General features: G+C 41.9%; 2 protein-coding genes across 3 annotated transcripts in view; one reads left to right on the top strand and one right to left on the bottom strand.

Moving 5' to 3' along the window:
- Window positions 1–4,268, bottom strand: part of vps37d (VPS37D subunit of ESCRT-I) — a 28,688-nt gene extending 24,420 nt beyond the window's left edge. The window contains exon 1 of the mRNA XM_062485963.1: window positions 4,016–4,268. Coding sequence (XP_062341947.1) covers window positions 4,016–4,138 — 123 coding nt within the window. The 5' untranslated portion in view covers window positions 4,139–4,268. The remainder of the gene's footprint in view (window positions 1–4,015) is intronic.
- Window positions 4,269–4,652: 384 nt separating this feature from the next.
- Window positions 4,653–22,229, top strand: nup88 (nucleoporin 88). Of its 2 annotated transcripts, XM_062485521.1 has the most exons (18): window positions 4,653–4,920; window positions 5,094–5,263; window positions 9,670–9,795; window positions 10,007–10,093; window positions 10,226–10,402; window positions 11,640–11,829; window positions 12,117–12,270; window positions 12,419–12,517; window positions 13,951–14,041; window positions 14,496–14,600; window positions 14,812–14,964; window positions 19,524–19,649; window positions 19,742–19,807; window positions 20,532–20,546; window positions 20,916–20,996; window positions 21,181–21,307; window positions 21,541–21,659; window positions 21,874–22,229. In XM_062485521.1, exons 1-18 carry the CDS (start codon window positions 4,684–4,686, stop codon window positions 21,935–21,937), a joined length of 2,187 nt encoding a protein of 728 aa, XP_062341505.1. In that variant the 5' UTR covers window positions 4,653–4,683; the 3' UTR covers window positions 21,938–22,229. The 2 variants fall into 2 exon arrangements, with proteins under 2 accessions (XP_062341505.1, XP_062341506.1); XM_062485522.1 differs by lacking the exon at window positions 20,532–20,546 and having other exon boundaries at window positions 4,654–4,920.
- The last annotated feature ends 369 nt before the right edge of the window (window positions 22,230–22,598 follow it).

The raw sequence follows: 22,598 nt of genomic DNA on the forward strand, positions 1-22,598 counted from the left end.
ATCTAATTGGAGATTCTACCCCAGACTGCCAAAATACTATTTTAGACAGTGAAGGCAGAGGTGCTTTCAATTCTATTAGGTCTGTTGGCAAGATGCTTTCTGTTCAAATAGTCAATATTTCTCAGCAATGGGTTTCCATGTTGCTGTAGTCGACAAACCACACCTCTTACCTAAAACAAACATTGACTTTTGTTGCAATGTGAGACGAATGTCAATTCCCAACCAGAGCTAATCAGAAACCCACTGATCCAATCATCTTAGTCTCTAAGCAAGGGCGCCTTTCATGTCTCACACCTCCTAGAATGGAAGGGATAAAGTCCCACGGATTTGGGACTTTATCCCTTGGCATTTTCCATTCCTGCAAGCTAAAACACCGGAGCAAGCTGCAAGATAAAACCTTCGCTAATTGAAGGCAGTTACATTTCCAGCAAATGAGAGAGCATTTCACACTGCCCACCTTATCTAATAAGAGGAATAGTTTCTGGCTCTGGGTGATAATCAGGGCTAATTAAAACCTCTGTCTCACTCAACATGAGGAGAACTGGAGTGGGTTCTAACTTTGAAACTGTGTCATCGGTCTTGGGAATCCAGTCCTGAGGAAAGTGGATGACTGGCACTGGACACTTTTAGGAGTGCCACTGACTATACAGTAAAAATCACAGCAGGTTTGTGGGTCAACATTATCCATCTTTTCCCTTCGATACTCAAAACACAGAATTTGAGTAGAAAGACTGACTTTCAAAAACATCTTATGGTTCACTACAATGCGATAAAATGAGAGGGTGTTCTTTCATTAGAAAAGGGGCTTTTTCTCAAACCAGGGTCCTTCTTCTCAAATGAATAAGAAGGCCTGTTCTGAGCAATCTCAACCCCATCCCTCTCCCTAAGCATCATCAGGAGACATGAGCGAGTAAGAACATACAGATGTTCCAAACCACTGAATGACTTACTGTACACACATGGGAAATGTATCTCTTGAATGAAATCCTGAGAACCATCTGCAGAGTATGTACAAGATGATATTTATATAATCAAATGAAGTAGTGATGCCATTCCCGCTGCTTTTCATCACAAGCTAAAAGGAGAGAAATAAGTTGGCTTTGATTTGTGTCTGACCTCTGGACTTCACAGCTGCAAATGAGATTGTGTTGCAGTCATGTCTGTGGTATCTTAGCCCTGTGGACATACTATTCCTTGGATGACTAAACTTTACTCCTTGAAGCCTCTCATCTGACTTGTTCACTCCTAAAAGTAAAACTATTACAATTGTAGTAAAGGGTTATGGTTATTCTGAGAGCACAGTTGCTTACACAAATTCCTTCAATCTAGAAGTCTCAGTAGTTTTTATAAGTAGGCCAAATACCAGTCTCTCTGTCTTGTCAGTCCTCTTTGCATACCTAAGTCTTGTCATGGGAGCAGCTTGAAATATCTGCATTGTCACATCACAGCAGGCGAGAAGGCAAAGCCTATAGGGTTTCAAGTCTTTTATGCTGCCACACTGTGTGGTTCGTTTGCAATTTGGCTGGAGAACAGAACTTGGAGGCACATTTAAGAGTGTTCTGAAGATAATATTAAACTATCAGAGTTCCTGTGATTTTTCAAAAATGTGTGACTGATGGTTGTCCTCCCCTAACAGTCTTTCTAAATCCAAGGAAATGTACATGCATCTACAAGTGTCCCATTTTTCATTTCTATCACACTTGTGGTTTATGTAATGAACATGTGAAATGCAATAAGAGCACCAGGTTCCATAGAATCTAGAGGATTTGAGGTCTTAACCCTTGTGTTATCTTCGGGTCATTCTGACCCATCAGTCATTGTGACCCACCGTCGTATTGCGACAAATTTACCTCCTACAAAAACAAAGTGAAGCATTTTCTTAACTGTTGGGCTGTCTCAGACCCCCCACATTGCAATGGTTAAAAGAAAATTATTTTTATTTGTTTTTGTATTGGGTAAAATTGGGTAAACACAACGGTGGTTCGTTATGAACCTTTGGGTCATGTGACCCGAAGGCAGCACAAGGGTTAAGATGCAATCATGTAAGCTGTAAGAGTGGATGATGTGATTCACAGTTCTACTTTAAATTCACATGTTAAAAGAAGACAGTAGCGCTCATTTAGCTTCAAATCCTACATCCTACCCACGGCTACTCATCATCGCTCATGCCTTCCCCAAACAGGAATCGAAACAGACCTTCCACTTCCTGCTCTAGGGGCCCCGACCCTCGTTTACGAATCTGGAAGCTCCAGGAGCCCCGGGGACTGTATGTTTGTGATGATGCACTGGTTCTAAAGCAAAGCTGATAGTGTTTACCATCACTGGTGAACAACACTTGAGGAGTACTTGAGAGTTGCAATTTAGACTTTCACCATCCTTAGGTTTAAAAAGTACCGTCGTCGTTCAAGCACTTTTGTCTTTTTCCAAGATGACAGACATGCCTTGAATAACTTTGAAATAAATATTTATTTATTTTGTTCTTAGATTGTTAAGTACAATAACCCCCCAGATGTAAGATACATTTGTCTTGGGACTTAGGCTGATGTATCACTCTTCCCCATTTCTATTTGTGGCGAGTGAGTTTCCAAAGGAAATCAGTGTCTTCAGATAGAGCAAGGACATTATCCAGATTATCTTATTGAATTCAGGAGTTTACATTTTCCAGAAGGAGCTAGCTAGGTTGTAGCTAGTGAGATGTAGCCACTCGAGGGCATCCATCTTACTGTGCTATTAATGACCCTTCCAAGGTGGTTGCCCTATGAGACCCCAAAGCTATAATGAATTGTAGGGAGGCACTCCAGTGGATCGCAGGGGCTGTGGATGCAGCCGCCACAATGACCTCAACCACCACATGGAAAACGTTAGTCAACCATGCATATATAGGCTACAGATTAAACTTTAATGGCATCTGCAAGAAGGACAATGAGAGGTTGACACACCCAGGCACCCCACTGATGATTGTTTTAAATAACTAGTAATAGTAATTTAATAGGCATGAGAAGCCTCTCTACAAGACTCCCATATTATATTACTACGTACCTGGATGTAACACTTAACACATCTACAGTATATCGGATAGAATGTCTTCACCATGGATAGAGATAGCTAAAACCATTGCTGGAATCAATGAACCGTGGCTTTCACCTCAGTAATTTGGCTTTGTTCCTGTGGGAGAATTGGACTACATATTGGTGAGAAGCAACCTCTTTGGTAACATCTCTCTAATTCATTCTTTACTGCAGTGAGGCAGGTTTAAATGTCATGTCTCGCTCAGAATTGGACACAAGCGGGTCCAGTCTCAAAAAAGTGATGATTTTCTCTCTACCCAAGAATGAATGTCATACCTGATTCAGTTTGGGCAGCTGTGTACCCTGAATCCCAATGTTTTAAACAACGGAAATGTGGACTGCAGGATTATATATGACAAAAGCTGCGTACTCTCTTATTCATAATTGCAATCAGCAAAAGCAATCTTGGTGTGAGAAGAAATGAGAGACAGAGACACGGAGAGACAGAAAGACAGAGAGCCCACGCAATGTTGACCACTGTGTGTGAGAATGTTTGTATTTTTGAAAGAGATGGTGAGACAGAGCAAGAGGGTTTGTGAGACAGAAAGAGAGCGAGAGACAGAACATGTCTTTTAATTAGAATGCGAATACATTTCTGAACAGAAATATTTCCTGCTCAGAGCACATACGGTCTGCATTGATTATAGTCACACTCAAAAACATTTAGTTTACATCATTACTTGTGATTCTCATAAGTCTGTACACGGACAACGAAAATCTAGGCGAAAATGAAAGGCTTCTTAAACCATTCACCAGCGCAGACTATGCAGCGAGCAAATGCATTGCCTACACACGTGCCATAGGATGATGAGAGGTACCGGACATTTCAATGCAGTGTATAGCAAACCAGAATAATGTGGATTTTTAAATGAAATTATTCTTCATTAATCTACATGAAACCGTAGTTAGAAAACGCATAGTACAGTATAAACCACTTTCACACATACCTTTTCATTCAGTCTGACAATTTGGTCCATTTTGTCTTCATTTTTTAAAAGCTCCTGCAATTCACTTGTGTTTAGAGCCCTATACCCGTCTGGGTAAGAGTTTGAGTCGTTCAAATGGGACATTGTATTCCTTTAAGAGCGGTTCAGACGACTTGAAGTGTCGCTTCCATATCGATTGCAGATGGCACAGCTACTACAGAATGTTGTGTAGAAGCAAACCCCGTTCTGAGGAAGAAACGTTTCTGTTGGTGGAGACAATGCAAGATGTAGTGACACATTCTTACCACGTTAGCACTTAATTGTAATGCCACTCACAACCACAAGGCATGCTGAAGGCAGAAGGGTTTAAATTAGGTATTTTATACTAACTACTCTTTTTGGTGTAGGCCTAATTATAATATAACAACCATGATTATGTGTCATTTAGATTAACTACCTGAACAAAACCAAAAATATTTCAAAATATCCACTCGACTCGCAGCATTTAATTTCCCTTTACTATAAGAGTCTGCTAAATGAGTAAACGTAATGGTAAATTATTCCAAGTGAAAAAGAAACTTTATTGAAAACTTTTCATATTTTACATTTTCAACTTTGTATCAGCATCTTTCCAAACTCACTTTCATTGGTAGGGTTTCAGCATACGTCATCTTCAGACGACAGAAAAAATGGCGGCGTTTGCTGGAGAGTGCTGGCGAAATGAGTTGCCAAATCATGACATTTTTGCTAAATTACGAGAAAACCTCGGGTCTGAACCAAAAGCTAACCACAAGAGGACAGCTAAAAATCTAATATTTTGTTTGAACGGAGATGTATTCTTATGGAATGATGCAGACAGCGTTTTTTACACAACCAACTTGAGGCAGCTCAACACAGAGCAGAGTTCGGACAGCGCGAAATATCAGGTAATGTAGATAACAAACTGGCTGGCTAGATTTGATGTTGTTTTTGTAAGCATATAACACATTCATTTCAGAGCATAGGATAGACCACCAATAACAAATATTCGCTGCACTGTGGCCAGGCTTACTACATTTTATATAGGCTACTAATGTTCTCCCCTCCTTAACTTACATAGACTCTACTCAGCATCAACCCGCCGCGGTTCGAAGTCTGTCAGGTCCTGCTCAGTCCAACACAGTATCATGTTGCACTCATTGGACAGCGAGGTGTCACGGTTCTGGAACTACCGCAACGATGGGGCAAAAAGTCTGAGTTCGAGGGTGGAAGAAATAAAATCAACTGCAAGTAAGTAGCTAGAAGTAATCTATCAAACAACGTACTTTTTTATTTTGTTTTTTACAATAAAGCTTTTTAATGGAATTATTGTCATGAAACCTAGCTCTAGAAGTAAAAGTCAAAAGGTAAGCAAACCACTGACTGAGGATTTCCACCAGGATCTCTCTAATAATGCCAGGAATCTCTGTCCTTGTATTTGTGAGAACGCGTCATTTTTGTATACAGTGTGTAGGCCTATGTTGAATGGAATTTTAGGGCAGCGAGTTTCCCATGATTATCTAAAGAACAGGGCACTCCTATTTTGCAGGTGTTCATTTTATAATCCAACAGAGTGCAGTGCCTCGATTGACGTTGTTTGGATAAGCATTTAGACATTTCCCCCCCAAAAAATTGCTGCCAGTTTTGTTCTCTTTGCTCTCTCAACTCTCGGTCATGTTGAGTTTACTGAGTAAGACGCTCACAGGGGGATAGCTCACGCTGAGTAAGACGCTCTTATCCAGAGCGACTTACAGTAAGTACAGGGACATTCCCCCGAGGCAAGTAGGGTGAAGTGCCTTGCCCAAGGACAGAACGTCAGTTGGCATGACCGGGAATCGAACTGGCAACCTTCGGATTACTAGCCCGATTCCCTCACCGCTCAGCCAACAGACTCCCTCATGATGTCAAAGTGAAAACATTTTGTTGAATATTTTTGATAGATTTGCAAAAATTAAGAACGAAAATATAACATGTACATTAGTGTTGCACAGTATACTGGTACTGGTACCGTTCCAAGGTACTGGCTTTTTAGGAACAGTACGATACTGGCATTAAGAAAAAACAGTACTTTTATGCTCTGAAACATGCAGTTGAATCACAGTGATAAAAGCTGCAGGCTACTGTGTCTTCAAGAAAACGGACATGCGTGTCATCACGTGTGTTATCTTATAGTCAGAGCCGTCGCAGGGGTGGTGTAAGGCCCTGTGCGAACTTAACATACGAGGCCTTGCTTATTGACATACACCGTGATGCATGCGCAAGAATCACACACTCCTTCCTCCTCGCACTCTCACAGGGCGTGCACAAACGCCCTGTGGCGTAACGTAAATCATGAATGAAAAAATATATTCGATTTTTTGACAAACAGTAATTTCATTTTAGTGCACATCGAGTCCAGAACAGGAAAAAAAAATATTGAAAGTAAAAAATTAAAATAGAATTTCGTGATTGCAAACCATGCAGGCACGAGGCCCCCAGTGGCGCGAGGACCTGTGCGGTCGCACAGTTGGCACAACCCATGCGACGGTTCTACTTATAGTGTACCTACTTTCTTTCAGAATTAGGTCAATTTACTTTAAGGTATACCATTTATTTTAGTTTTCGCTGTTTTCAGAGTCTGTAACGCAGCTAATGCAGGGATCTCAAGTCTCACTCACGCATTTCACCCGGTTCATATTTGGGTGTGCTCAAGCCTTCGGCGAGAGCACAACCTTTGTTCTCTCACATATATATTTATTATTATTATTTATTTTTGCCCCCCTAAATCTTTGTCAATATTTGGCCTACATAGACAACCTAGGTGTCAAAAGTTTCGTCTTGGTAGCGATTGAGTTGCTTGTATTTTTATTTACGTTCCGTTGCATGGTTTAGGCTGAAGTTAAGTTTTTGTGGCGAAAAGTGAAGCTAACGGTGGCTAATTTGCTAACCACAGTCACTGACGTTACTAACGTCACTACGTCACTAACGTCACGAAAACACGTGTGACTACCTGTAGCAGAACATTCGTTTCGCATCTGTTAACTTGGGGGATAGCTAGGCTAACTATAGCTTTACTGCAAGGCAGCTGCAGAAACGCCACAAGCAAAGAGGCCAGGGTGATAACTATTTACTCATTTTACTTTGTGATGTGAAACACAATTGTGAAATGTAATGTACAATATTAGCTGATATTATTAAGGAAGTAGGCCCACATCTACTTTCGGAAACGGTAGTCTACTATTTCACTGAAGCATTAGCATGACATTAGCCTCTGTTGCCCGGGCAACACATACTACAGTGGTCTATGATGCATCTGTTTTCAATCGTTAAAATAAACATTCCTCACAAATACATTTTCGTTGTAGGATTTATTATGACATTACATTACAAGTAAACGATTTGTTGGTGAAATTATCATTACCTGTGGTTTCAAACCAGTGTTGCTCACTGCAACGCTGTAGCTTACGCGAGACACTACAAAAACATCTACAGTACACAGCTGTTTAGGAAGTCAAACGGCGACAGAACATGTTCGGCACTCCCCTTACTTAAATCAAAAGTCTTTCAATAGGTGAAACTATCTGACTACTAACCTGAACTTCATTGCCACAGCCTAAACTTTGTCAATCTGTTCATGAAAATAATTAATTTCAGCCTAAACCGTACAACGGAACGTTCAATCGAATTCAACCAGCGCAATCGCTACCAAGACGAACACAGCAGTAGTCTAGTGTACTGTAGTAGAATTTACCGGGGCAGCTTCTCCACACAGGGCTATATCGCATTTTGCGTTGTTACTGACAATGATCGCTACCAGTGAGCTTTTTATGAATGAGCGATTTTCCACTAAATAAATGTCAAGCTTATTTACGTTTTTGGGGGCATATTTTCAGTTAGAAGATGGTACTGTTTGAATCGCGATTCCATCTTCTACTGCCGGTAACGTCGTAGAATAATCTTCAAAGGGGGTTCTTTATTATGAATGAATGCGGTAGGCTAAATGCCTGAAAATATCACGAGAAGGGAAAACTTAAAAGGACGTTTTAAGTCATAGAGATTAGGTCAATTTTTAGACCGGTCTGCCAAATGTATTCGTTTTGATTCAGCTATGAGGCTGCCTCTTGCAGGGGAAATGAAGACATCATATTTCATTCTACACTTTACTCGTGTTTTGAGTTGTAACTGAGCAGCAAAATCTATGTAATCTCTATAAATAATAAGTAGGCCCTATGCATTTTTATATAAAATATACAGAAATATCAGTTGTAAAAATGTCATTCAAAAACGTACCCCTGTGCAACCGACGCAAGCAAGCACACCCTACAATTTCCCCAGAAATTGTACCCTCTCTAGTTTAGTTTATTGTTATTAATATTATTGTGTGTGTCGTTTTTTAACAACCTTTAGTTCGGTTGCAGGCACAAATAAACTATAGCCTATTGCACTGTATGATAAGCCGGCTAGTTGTATTATTTTAGGTTACTCATCTCAGTTATGCACTAGGATTTCCTCCTGAGAAGCACACCTAGACAGTGCCGGTCATTCCTATAGGCCAGTGGTTCTCAAACCTGTCCTCAAGTACCACCTGTCCTGCATGTTTTAGATGTTTCCCTGCTCCAACACACCTGATTCAAATAACTGGGTCGTTATCTAGCTCTGTAGAAGCCTGGTAACGAACATGCATTTGAATCAGGTGAAATGAATTGAAAAAGGATTTGTTCTTTTTAATGAACGAGATTCAAAGAACAGAGTCCGTAAAATGATCCAAACTTCCCATCACTACGGACCACTTATCTCCGCTCAGCCAGGGCAGAGGATCATCCAGTTAGCGCAAGAGAAATCGTACATTTAACTAGCTAGCTAACGTTAAGTTAGCTATATATTTGTTGAAATTAATATTCACAATGTAATGTTTGTGATGTTGATGGCCAATTAATTATTATCATTTAATTCATTGTGATTTTTTTTCTCCAGCTAGTTTAGTAACTTTGGCTAGAGCTAGAGCTAGAGCTAGAACTACACTACTCAAGCTAGTTAGACTAGCAAACTCAGTGAATATAGCAGTAACGTAACTTCTGTAAATAAAATAAATTCCAACAACGTTTACTTAAGATAGGTATAAATATATGTTAATATTCTTGATTGTATTTTCAGATGAGTTTGTTAGCTAAAATCTTTACTCCCAGAAGAGAAAGATGCGATGGGGTCCGAGTCTATTTATGCCCCAAAATGTTCAAGGAATTTTGACCCGCCGCTGCTGCTGAATTTTTGTAATCTATAATTCCAGAAATATGTGTCACCGAGATTATTGCTGGCACTGTGCTCTATCCATAATTCCAGTGTGTGTGCCACCAATTTGATCACGGGCACTGTGCATAGTTCAAGTAATCTGAATTTGTGTGTTTCACTGGCATCTTAATCACCGACTGCATCACAGGCACTGGGCACTAGTTATTCAAGATCACTTTAAGTCTGTAGAACATCCTGTAGAGTTCCTATTTAGATATGGTTAGTGACTGTATTTCAGTTTTGTTTCCTCATATCTCTAAGCTTGATGTTCATGAAGTAGAAAGTAAGAGAGCAGCTTCCAAAAATAGTTTAAATGAGGACCGGAGAAGTAGGAAAACTAATGTCTACTAGCACAAGTGAGTTTTTACTTTATTTTGTGTGTGTGTCAGGACTATCCCTGTTGCGGAGCGTTTCTTCACCAGCTCGGCGTCAGTGACCCTGCGGCAGGCGACCTGGTACCCCAGTGAGACGGAAGAGCCTCACCTGGTGCTGCTCACCTCTGACAACACCGTCAGGTTGGTCCACAGTACCACTATCAAGTATTCATCCACAGCATTTCAATAGTTTCCATCTTATTCACGTAAAATTATGGGTTTTGGATTCTTTATCGTTGAGTTGTAGCTGTGGTGTTAGTAAGCACGCCTATTTCCAGAACTGTAGTTTTCAGTTGTTAATGAACTGAAATTAACTCAATAGTTGTTATTTTCTGTGTGTATGTATCTGTAGGTTTTATGGGTTGAAAGAGCCTCATACTCCTTCCAAAGTTCTCTCTGTGTCTCAGTCGGAGGATGACAGCAGCGTTCACACTCGGGGGTGAGACAACTGGCTATTTTAGAATCTTACCCTGACAGAATTCTGGGTTATGAAGTCTCTCTACCACTTACTCCAATTCCAACTGGGATGATTGCCCAATCTCCTCTACCCTCCCCCTCGTCCATCCAACAGGCGCTCCTATGCAGCGTCTCTGGGAGAGATTGCCGTGGCGTTCGACTTTGGGCCGGTGTCTGGCACCCCTCGCCACATCTCAGGCCAGCGCTCTAAGGAGAACATGCTGATTTTCCCCCTCTACATCCTCTATGAGAACGGAGAGACCTACATGAGCTATACCAGCCTCACACACAGGTAAAAACGTGTCACCTGTAGTGCTGTCAAATTAGAATTGAAATAAATAAATACAAATTGCACATTCATGCATTCAAATTTTAAGTGTGACAGTGAGGAGTCGGACTTGGAGAGGATCTTATGACAAAATGGCAAATTGTCATTCTGAAACTGACACACTCAAGAGGGAGTCAGGTGGCTGAGTGGTTAGGGAATTGGGCTAGTAATCCGAAGGTTGCTGGTTCGATTCCCGGCTGTGCAAAATGACGTTGTGTCCTTGGGCAAGGCACTTCACCCTTCTTGCCTCGGGGAGAATGTCCCTGTACTTACTGTAAGTCGCTCTGGATAAGAGCGTCTGCTAAAGGACTAAATGTAAATGTAAGAAAACTCTTTGGGATGAGAAGACTGCATGTGTGTAAAAACTTGATGTTATGGAGTGATATAACAGCGTTTCTTACAGTACTTACAAAATACGTTTTTTTTTATTATTTTATTTTTTATTTTTTTACCGCTGCTATATCACTCCATAACATCAAACTTGAGAACACACATGCAGTCTTTTCTTCCCGAATGGGAGTTTCGGAATGTTAGTTTTCCATTTTGTCTAAACATAGCCTAATACATTATGCTGTCTGTTGAAGCGTGCTTTCTTATATTACTGATGCACATTTGGGAAATTATATTAGATTTATGAATGGTTGTTTAAAAACTATATGCACTTTAAACAAAGTAATTTCATTTAAATAAAAAATGCGATGCTTGATTTGGCAGGGCCTATATTTGCTCATGCGCTTGCTTGTGGGCTTAGGAAGCAATACAGTACTCCCCCCCCCCCCCCCCCCCCTTTAAAGTAATGTCTTAAGAATTTGAATATGACTATTATTTAAGAAATTCGAATAGCACACAGGGATCAACACACTCCACTGTAGCTTCTCCAAGGTGTGGTATTAATATTCATGCAGCTTAGCCTCCAACCAAATGCTCCTATCAGGCATTTTAAACGAGATCATATACAGTCTCTACTATTTAATGCGGCTTTGCACACCTCTTTATTTATTCATGGACTTTTTGTGTTTTTATGTTATTGAATGCGAGTCTTTCATGGTTGTTTCATGCTGTTTGTGACCAGAGACAATTTCCTATCATCATGTGATAGACAATAAAGTTGTTTGAATGGAATTTAATTTCCATTTAGATATAGGTGACAAGAAGTTATACCGGTCTGTTTATTTGGTCTCCAATCGTCCTTTTCTATCAGTGGCAACAGTTTCAGCAAGCCTGTGGGCCCACTGCCCATGTACCCAGCAGCGGAGGATAACTACGGCTACGACGCCTGCGCCGTGCTCTGCCTGCCCTGCGTCCCCAACATCCTGGTGATAGCCACTGAGACGGGCACGCTCTACCACTGTGTGGTGTTGGAGGCTGAGGAGGAGGACGAGGAGGTGGGGGTGAGCTAGAAACCACTCGAACCACCACAAATAAACTTTCTCTATCGCTCTCTCTCTCCCCGCACCATGTTTACCAATGCAGTTTCCCTCCCTCTCTCCCCTTTTATCTTTCTCTCTCTCCTTCTTTCCCTCCTTCTCTACGTTTCTTTCTCTCTCTCCCTCTCTACCACACTCTTTTTCCCCCCCTGCCCTCTCTCCCCTCCCTCTCACTCTGACCATCTCTCCCGCACGCCCTCTTTTTCTCCTCCCCCCCCCCACTGTCTCTTGGGCTGCGCCTGTATGGACAGGCTGTGGAGAGGTGGGTCCGTGGAGTGGATGCGGTCCCGTCCCTTTATGTGTTTGAGTGTGTGGAGCTGGAGCTCACCCTCAGACTGGCTGCTGGTGAGGAAGAGGACGAGCCAACCGACTCTGACTTCACCTGCCCAATCAGACTGCACAGAGGTGAGAGGAGGGGCAGGAGCAACTGTTTAACACCAGCTTGGAGATAGAACTTATTGGAAAGATGGAAATTACTCATGGCGTGCTTAGTCATTTCAAGTTTTCCTACGCGATAGAATGTTCCCTGATCAATGCTTGTCTTCTGTTTCAGACCCGCTGTGCCAGCACAGATATCACTGCACACACGAGGCAGGGGTGCACAGTGTGGGCCTCACCTGGTTCAACAAACTCCACAAGTTCCTTCAGTCCGGTGAGTAGGGGGCCAGGAAAGGTTGACTTGGTTTCAAAGTTGGGTTGTTTATTGTGTACAGGATGCTACTTGAACTGCTTCTAACCGTTCAGTTCTGTTCCATAAAGGCTGCTCAAAAACGGATTAAAGTCCTAAACTTGAATTAAACTAACAAGTCAGTCAGGGCTAAAGCGTTTCAATAAAGGCCAATTCTAGTTCACGCAATCCCACTAATTCAAGTCAGATTCAAGAAGTAAAGATAATTGCGGGTGCACCCCATTCTTTAGCAGCCGAGTGGTAGAATAAAGATCATATCGATCCAACACGGCAAAATGCAATGTTCCCAACCACGTGACTTCTTCCCAAAAAAACGTTCTCTTTAAGCCCCATGCTATGCCAGCTCATCCACCACTTCATTAAAATAAAATGATACGCCATGATTGACATGAACAATTGGCTACGTAGGTCGAGGTACTTTTTTTATAGACCTTTACTTCATTGATTAAAAAAACATACACCCTCTAAACACATCTAGATAGATTTTTTGGACATTGTTTTAAATAAATACTATTAACCAATACATTATCCAGTAGCCTAACTTTTTAACATGTTTTTTGTGTCGGGTAATTGGAGGAAAGATTTAGGTTCATTTTGCAATTGTAGGCTACTGTTAACTATTACGTATCTATGATAATTATACTGGGATCATTTAGAATGAGATATGTAGCATCAGCCTAAACATCACAAACTACCATATAGCCAAAAGTTTAAAGTAGGCAATGTAGGTTAGTATCGTTCTGAAATCATTGTTCATCATTGTTTAATGCATACATTTATTTTTTGTAGATTTTCAATAAATGTACATATTGAACTGATAGTGGTGTAAAAAAGAAAAAAAAGCCTTACCCCAGACAGTTGTTGTTGTACCCCATCATTGTTTTTTCTTTGGGTCAGTGTTACGTGTAACGTCTGGTTAAGCAACAACACACGCTAAGTGTGTTAGCCTGCCCCAGACCAGGGCTGCGTTTCTCGATACCGATGGATCTTAGCAACGATCGAGCAAATAACGAAACCATCATGATTTATTACGTGCGTTTCCCAAACATGCTCGTAGGGAGCAGGCTAATCTAAGCGCTTTCAAGAGACACTTTAGCTACGATGGCTTTGTTAACGGGCCGTAAAACTAAGATCCGTCGTACGATGAATTCTACGATCAATTTAGGCTTACGATACTTTCAGGGAACGCAGCCCAGGTTAATTTCGCAGCATAAGTTGCCATAATAGCTGAGTTTGAACTACATTGAGCTGGCTTTATGGAACCGAATGAATGAAATGAGTTCGACTAACTGACATAAGCCTGGCTTATTCGGTAAACTCGCTTTATGGAACAGGGCCCAGGTCTCCCATTGGAGTCGACATGATTCAAACTGCTCCCTGTCTGTGTCCCGTTCCAGGTGAGGAGGATAAGGATAGTCTCCAGGAGCTGGCCTCGGAGCACCGCTGCATCGTGGAGCACATACTCTGCACCCGGCCGCTCACTACCAGGTAGAGCCAGCTCCAGGGCTCCACGTCACTCGACTCCTCCCCCGAGATATATATGTTCGAAGTTGGGTTGTTCTTGTCATGTGCTGCAACATGTCACCTCGATAATGATGGAGTCTGTATCTCGCTCTTTGCTTTCCCTTCCCTCACTCTCTCCTTCGCTCCATCCCTCTCCTGTCATCCTCCTGCTCCCTCCATCCTTTGTCCCTCCCTCCCTCTCTTTCCTGTCATCTTCCTGCCCCCTTCCTTCCTCTCTTGTCATTCTCCTGCCCCCTCCTCTCTCTCTGTTCTCCTTCTTTTCCTCCCTTTCCTGTCATCTTGCTCCCTCTTCCCTTTCTCCTGTCATCCTCCTGCCCCCTTCCTCCCTCTACTGTCATCCTCCTGCCCCCTCCTTCTCTTTCTCTCTCCTCCCTCTCTCACTCTCACTTCTCCCTCTCACATCATCCTCTTGCCCCAGCATGTCAGCCCCAGTGCGTGGTTTCTGGATTGTGTCTGACCTGTCTCTGGGAGCCACCATGGTCTGCATCACCAGCACTTATGAGTGTCTTCTGCTGCCATTGCTGTACGGTTTGTCAAAACGCACACAAAACACTTCTATTTGAATGTAGTCAATCCTTGACTAAATTGACAGTTGTGTACCACAAAGTTATATTTGGCTGTCCTTAACTGAATGTATTGAATCGACTCTCATGGCAGTTGAACATTCTTTATTCATTGAGGCTCAAATAAGTCGCTGGTTAAGTGTTAGTGTGCGTACGCGTGTGTGTTTTCAGGAATTCCATTCGCCCCCCCTCGCCCCCCCTACTCTGCTCCCAGTTAGGGATGGATTTGGCCAGCTCCCCTTTGCGGGGATTGGCCGACGACTCCTTTGAACAGCACATCCGCAGCATCCTGGCCCGTAGTTCCACCAATCCCCTAATGCTGAGGTGTGGTAACCAGGAAGTACCGCGACACACACCACACACATCGCCAACACAACTTCAATGACTTAGTGCTGTTTGTTATTACAACCCCAATTCCCAAAAAGTTGGGACGCTGTGTAAAATACAATACAAAAACAGGATACAATGATTTGCAAATCTCATAAACTCATATTTTATTCACAATAGAACATAGGAAACATATCACATGTTTAAACTAATGAAATGTACAATTTTAAGTAACAAATAAGGTAATTTTGAATTTGATGGCAGCAACACGTCTCAAAAAAGTTGGGACAAGGCCATGTTTACCACAGTGTAGCATCCCCTCTTCTTTTAACAACAGTCTGTATATGTCTGGGAACATTGCATCCGCAGAGAAAGTTTTGCATCCGTGGAGAACGCTTTGCACCCGTAGAGAAAGTTGTGCTTTTGTAAAAAGGTTTTGCATCCGTAGAAATAGATAAGCATCCGTAAAAAAGTGTGGCATTATGCTAAATATTTTGGACCAACACTTCTACGGATGCAAAACGATTTCTACGGATGCCAAATATTATTTACCCTAATTTGACTCCATAGAGGTAGGCCTGGTTCGTCGTACGAAGAAGCCCGCAATTTTAAAGATCCTGTAAAGTAAGACTTTAGTAAGTAAGACTTTATTTATATAGCACATTTCATACAAGAATTGTAGCTCAAGGTGCTTTACATAAAAGCAATAAAAACAATAATACAAGTGATAAACAATTCAAACAAAAATAAAAATCCCAATAAGATCTCTGTTCAAGAGAGAAAACAACTTTAAAAAGTAGGAAAACCCTTTTGAGATCAAATTACTTAAATGCTTCGGTAAAAAGGTAGGTTTTAAGCTGTCTTTTAAAAATGTCTAGAGTGTTTGCTTCCCTAATATTTATGGGTAATTTGTTCCATAGTTTTGGGGCGTAATTGACAAAGGCCGAATCACCAATCTTCTTATGACTGCTTCTGGTGACCTCTAATAGGCCTGCATTTGATGATCGCAGTGTTCTAGCTGGTGTGTAGTTTATAAAGGAGTTAGCAATGTAGCTAGGTCCTTGTCCGTGTAGAGCTTTGTATGTGAGGAAAAGGACCTTAAAGTCAATTCTGAAGGTAACAGGGAGCCAGTGTAAAGTAGCTAGGACAGGACTAATGTATTCTCTCCTTTTAGTTTTGGTTAATAATCTAGCTGCAGAATTTTGAATGAGCTGTAGTCTTTCAGTGGTTTTCTTGGGAAGACCAGTGAAAAGTGTGTTACAGTAGTCCAGCCGGCTGGATATAAAAGCATGAATTAACTTCTCTGCATCATTTTGGTTTATGAATGGTCGTACCTTTGCTATATTCCTCAGGTGAAAGAAAGCTGTTTTGGTCACTTTATTAATGTGAGAGTTGAAATTCAAATCTGAGTCCAGGATTACACCGAGACTCGTCACCTCTGGTTTAAAACAGGGGGTTAAGCCTCCAAGATTCTTAATAAGCATCTCTCTTTTGGATTTGGGGCCACATAGTAGGACTTCGGTTTTGTCTTCATTTAATTTAAGAAAGTTATCATTCATCCATTTGTTTATAGCCAACAGGCAGTTGGTAATGGAATTGATGGCCGTTGCATCATTGGGTTCAGTGGATATATATAGTTGTGTGTCATCCGCATAGCTATGGAAATCTATGTGATGTTCTCTGATTATGTCGCCGAGTGGTAACATATAAAGAGAAAAAAGTAATGGACCTAAGCAGCTTCCTTGAGCAACCCCGTAGCAGTTCTCATGTTTCTTGGACCTATGGTCACCTAAACTAACATAAAACTTCCTTCCTGTGATATATGATTTCAGCCAGTTCAATACACTATCCGTGAACCCAATAAGCTTTTCCAGTCTATTGATTAGGATGTCGTGATCAATTGTATCAAATGCTGCACTGAGATCTAACAGGATAAGGATAGAGACTTTATTTGCATCAGAGTTTAGTCTGAGGTCGCTAATTATTTTGGTGAGAGCAGTTTCAGTACTGTGATATTTCCTGAAACCTGACTGCGAGACTTCCAGGATGTTATTTTCTTCAAGAAAAGAATTGAATTGGACTAAAACTATCTTTTCCAGTACTTTACTAATAAAGTGGACCTGAAAACGAGTTTTAAGTTTGCCATACCACAGAATAATGTGTTATTAACTATCCATCCAAATTTGAATGAAAAAATAACACAGACAAGTATGTTAAATTTGGCTTTGAAATCGTGAAAAAAAATCAGCAGTCTTCTCTGCTTTAGACTGGGGGGGCGTGTCGCCTGAAGGAGCTGAAGCTCCGCCCCTCGCTGCCTAGTGCCTACCTCCGACCCAGATAATGGACGCTACATCAAGCCGAACAAAACCGTATAGAATTATAATTCATTTGTTCAATGAGTGAAACATACAGATGCATATAAATGAAATGTTCCCCTGAGCTGTAACAGCAGAGACAGCAGACAGTGAGCTCCCAACTAGGCTACTTCTAACACATTAGCTACCATTTCACCAAAATACCATCATTCTACACTGAGTAGCCTAATATCAATTTAGCAGTTTGCATTAACTCATAGCAGAGATACCTCTGGAAAAGTTATTTAGTATAATTATAACAAGCACACAGAACAGAGTGATGAACTGCTGGCGGCGGTGGATTGTCCAGGTGCAACCGGAAGAGGAACGGCCGGGAGGGCGATGCTCGGTACGGCTCCGCGCTGCAAGAGAAGCCGTGTGTCCGCAAACCCCGTCTGTCTCTGGTCCATGTTAAAACTATCCTCCGTGAAATGGTCACTGCATTTAGTCATTTAGCAGACTCTCTTATCCACTGTAGAGGCGGCTGTTGGAGTTTATCCGAAGCTTTCCATCAGCGTGGCTCTTCACACAATCAATCCACCTATTTTTCCTTTCCTCATCAATAGGGAAATTAAATAGTGTTGCAGCGCAGCTCAAGTTTTTGCATCCAGGGAAGATGCAGTTGCAGGTGGAGGGAGACATCCTGAAGCTATCTAGCTATCTATCTGATGTAGGCTACAATAACAGTGCAGCAGTCAGTGATCTGACGTAGATGGGTCGAAATGACGTAGATGGGTAACTTTTTGGCCCCGCCCATTAAAACCTGATCTGAAAACGTAAGAGAAACTGTTCTACGGTCTAACTACACATTTCGGTGCGACAAAGTTTTAATGCTTTGCACATGCTTTTAGGAACTCATTTCACACGTATATAATGTACTGAGAAACAAATCATGGAATTGACTTTACAGGATCTTTAAGTTGTTTTTCGTTCCATTTGGCTGTGTACAATGCGAGAGAAAATCACGTGCAATCGTCAAACGTATAGCTATGAGACAATCACGTGTAAACGAAACTAACCTTGATAAGAAATCATTACGCCTATCATAATAATTTCAGATACTTAGAGCGAACAGTTGACAGGTTGTTCTAGTAGTATTTATAGAATTTAGATAATTTAGAATAATTATCTTACCTCGATGCGACAGGTTGATTGTCGGCTATCCAAATGCCAGATGAGCATCTTCCCCCCCCCCAAATGTTTTCTTTTCCCCGGATAAAGAATGTTGTAGAATGTTTGGCGAACGATGATGGCGCAATGACATTCAACCACCGCCAGATGCCGCTGTTCTGACACATCACACGATTCGGAGGCATATCACATATTTAAAGCTTGTAAAAACTGATTCTTTTCAAATTCATGGAACGTTTGTTTTTTTGTTTTTTTCATGCGTTCGGCAGAGAAGGGGAGACTGGCGTTGGTCACGGTTTGGAATGAAAGGGAGAAAACAGGACAGAGTAACACGGCGGATATACATTTTGTTTTGTTTTTTGACGACGATGTAGATAAGGCGGCAGGCGTGTGCTGGAAAGTGCTGCAGGGAAACCCTGTATGTACTGTAGATGATGAGATATTCAAAGTCTTCACAATTTTACGTTGAGGAACATTATTCTGAATTGGTTCCACAATATGTAGATGCAGGTTTACCTCTCTAAGATACTCTTTTCATACCCAATCATGTTACTGACCTGTTTGCAATTAACCTAGTTAGTTGCAAAATGTTCCTCCAGCTGTTTAATTTTAGCAACACTTTTTCCAGCCTTTTATTACCCCCTTCCCAACTTTTTTGAGACGTGTTGCGGCCATCAAATTCCAAATTACCTTATTTTTTCCTTAAAATTGTACATTTCCTAAGTTTAAACATTTAATATGTTTTCAGTTATCTATTGTGAATGACTTATGAGTTTACGAGATTTTCAAATGATTGCATTCTGTTTTAATTTACATTTTACACAGCGTCCCAACTTCTTGGGAATTGGGATTGTATACTGCCTTCCCTATATAGTTAATGGATGAAAGCATAGCATTCAGATAAATGCATTGCACAGGAGTCCCACTATGTCTCTAGAATTAAAACACCCATCTCTCCCTCTATACCCGCACCCTGAAGCATGTAGTAAACCGAGTGTGGGGTTTCCAATTTAGTTTAGTCTACAGCTCTACTCCATGCTCTGCTCTCTAATACTTGTGTGTTTGTGTCAGGGCGGGCGATAAGGACATGCTGTCCCCCCCCCCAGAGTGTCTCCAGCTTCTCAGCAGAGCCACACAGGTGTTCAGAGAAGAGTACATTCTTAAACAGGACATGGCCCGGGAGGAGATGCAGAGAAGGTCGCCATCTCTCACACACATACATTGTTCCTGGATATGGTGTGTGGACGAAGGCTTGTTGTTTTTTTGGCTGACAGTCCGTTCTCCTACAGGGTGAAACTCCTGACGGGACAGAAGAACAAGCAGCAGGAGGACCTGGCTCTGTGCACAGAGGAGAGGTACGCACGGACAGAAACTCACGCTTACCACTGCCCTACCTTTGGGAGGGCGGTTCGACTGGTTTCATTGTATTGCATGCACTTGATGAAAGGGCACAAAGGTAGCGTGGGGCTGATGTGGCCCAGGTCTGCTCCAGAGAAAGACCTTCCCAAGGCCCCTTCAGCAATTGTGCTTCTGTCCCAAGAAGACATCACCAGATCTTGAAGGACTGAAATTCTTTGTGTCTATTCCAATATGTAATGATGGTATTCAATGACACAAATCTGTGTTCTAGAAAGAGTGGTCTGGAGTCGCAGAGGTCCGATTAATATCAGCTTTAATGCAGCAGTTGGAAATCAACAAGTACAGAGCTCTGGGGTTGTCTACGTTTCCCTACCCACAACAGAGTTTGGGCTGGTTCACAAAGTCCAACAGTGCAATTTAAACAGAAAGATGAAAAGAGGGTTGAGATTTTTCTCTCGTGCATCAGGGAGTTGTTCTTGCCTACGTGTCCCACCTGCTCGGGTGCCGTCTCCACCCAGTTTCAAGGTTATTTCTGAAAATGAAGAGATAGAGACACAAAGAACAGCCTGCTTCCCACACTGTGGTCGAAACTCAATGTTTAAGCCTGAGCACACTTCTCAGTTCATAAGACAGAACTTTAATAAGCACAATGCATAACTTTACTAAGCACAATATATTCTTTAATCTTAACTCACATTGCCCTTTTCCCCCATTTTCCAGATTTGACAGAGAGAGGTGAAGTTAAAATACAGGGTGAAGCACTGCATGATGAGCCAGAGCAGACAGACGTGCAGACAGAGAAATGCCACCTAACTACGGGATAACACTTGAACAATACAATGTGACACAGTGCCTTTTTCCAAGACCTGCTGTCACTCTAGTATATTCAAAAGCAGCTAGGCTTCTGTTCCAAAGGATAACGACAGAAAATGATCACTAGTTCTGAAATAGACAATTGTTTCCCGCAATCTATAACCACTATGATCATGTTATTGAAAATAACTCATAATGCTACTGCAAGCTAAACATTAGCACATTGTGAGAGAGTATCTAGGATGAGCACACAAGAGTAATGGATGTATTCCCAACATGGTGCTTTGTTAGGAAGAGCCTGCGAGAGGCAGCAGAGCATCTGGCCGACAAGTACGAAGACGCCAAGTACCGCCAGGAGGCCATCATGAACAGGTAATGCCTCACACAACGTGGATTTAAAGTCTGCCTTCCATTTTCATGGGACTGCACTCTTTGACGCTAACGAACTCCCTTCCTGCAGTCCCTTGATACTTGTGTTAAAAAACTGAGGATAAAAATAAAGAAAAAATTCCCCCTGATCTTGCTGAAAGCCTATGTTGTCGCCCCCCCCCTCCAGGGTGAAGCAGGTGTTGGGGAGCATGAGGAGTCAGCTGCCCGTCCTGTCAGACAGTGAGAAGGACATGAAGAAGGAGCTGCAGACTATCAACGACCAGCTACGACACCTGGGTAACGGCATCAAACAGGTGAGGGGCTTGGGAGCGAGACCCCAGGGCGCTGTCACCGGAGATTTGACAGGTATGGGTGGTGGTGGGGGTGTCAACAGTGAGAAGCCAGCCTAGTTGATGGAAGAAGTGTAATATATAATCGCCAAGGGGCTCGTTTTGTGTGATGGAGAGAGAAAAAAATGTCAGACTTTGTACCAGCCGATTTACATAATTGCTTTCTGTAATGACCCGAGTTGACTTGGTGTCTCTAGGTGAACATGAAGATGGACTACCAAAAGAAGCAGATGGATAAAGGCGTGTCTCCAGCCAGAGCTACTGTCTCCCTCAACGTTCACCAGAGGAAGTGTGTCCAGGGTGTCATCAAAGAACAGTAAGTATTGGCACAGTGGAAACTCTAGTTGGCACAAACATCAGATTGCCTTAACCCATGTCATCATATGGATGGTCTATTGTATTTTAATTGTCATGTCACATTTTTTAAGTTTAGTCTTTAAGTAACTATGTTGACCTCTGGGGAATCCTACCAAACATGGGAAAGTTGTGTCAGTTGTGTGAATGTTATTCTCTCTTCTTTTACTTTCCAGGGGAGAGCACATAGCTGAAATGATGAAACAGATCAAGGACATCAAGAACCAGTTCAGTTTTTGAGACTGAAAGACTGCTCATCCATTTTACAGCCCAGACACCCCACTAAAATAAGAGTCCTGAACCACTTTTATAAATGCATTCCATCTACGCAAATTGCTTGTGCCATCATATTCAACTCTTTGACATTTTTTAAAAGTTAAAGACTAGTCTTAACCTAGATACAGGGCAGGATGTCATGATTGGAATGTTAAGTTGTCATGCTGGGTTGTCATGCTGGGTATTTTGTATGCATCAATATAAGGTTTTATATTCAACATTTGTGTCCTGGCTAATAAATGAAAATGTATGTGTTGTTTTGCATTAGGTTATAATTAATTTGCAATAATCCAATTTGGTGGACTACAGAGTAATCATTATCAGGCTGGTCTCAGGTCAGATCCATCAGACTGGTCTCAGGTCAGATCCATCAGGCTGGTCTCAGGTCAGATCCATCAGGCTGGTCTCAGTTCAGATCTACCAGACTGGTCTCAGGTCAGATCCATCAGGCTGGTCTCAGGTCAGATCTATCAGACTGGTCTCAGATAAGATATAAAAGGCTGGTCTTTCAGGCTGGTCTCAGATCAGATCTAACAGGCTGGTCTCAGGTCAGATACATCAGGCTGGTCTCAGATCAGGTATAACAGGTTGGTGTCAGAACTAACAGCCTGTTCTCATATCAGAT

The sequence above is a fragment of the Osmerus eperlanus genome, chromosome 19, assembly GCF_963692335.1.
Source record: "Osmerus eperlanus chromosome 19, fOsmEpe2.1, whole genome shotgun sequence".
NCBI classification, from domain to species: domain Eukaryota; kingdom Metazoa; phylum Chordata; class Actinopteri; order Osmeriformes; family Osmeridae; genus Osmerus; species Osmerus eperlanus.

What these genes read in the sequence shown, in the direction of transcription:
- nup88 (XM_062485521.1), top strand. Translation starts at nt 4,684, where the DNA reads ATGGCGGCGTTTGCTGGAGAGTGCTGGCGAAATGAGTTGCCAAATCAT. An exon ending in TATACCAGCCTCACACACAG is followed by an intron (nt 10,403 to 11,639) that starts GTAAAAACGTGT and finishes CTTTTCTATCAG; the next exon opens with TGGCAACAGTTTCAGCAAGC. An exon ending in TGGGTAACGGCATCAAACAG is followed by an intron (nt 21,308 to 21,540) that starts GTGAGGGGCTTG and finishes TGGTGTCTCTAG; the next exon opens with GTGAACATGAAGATGGACTA.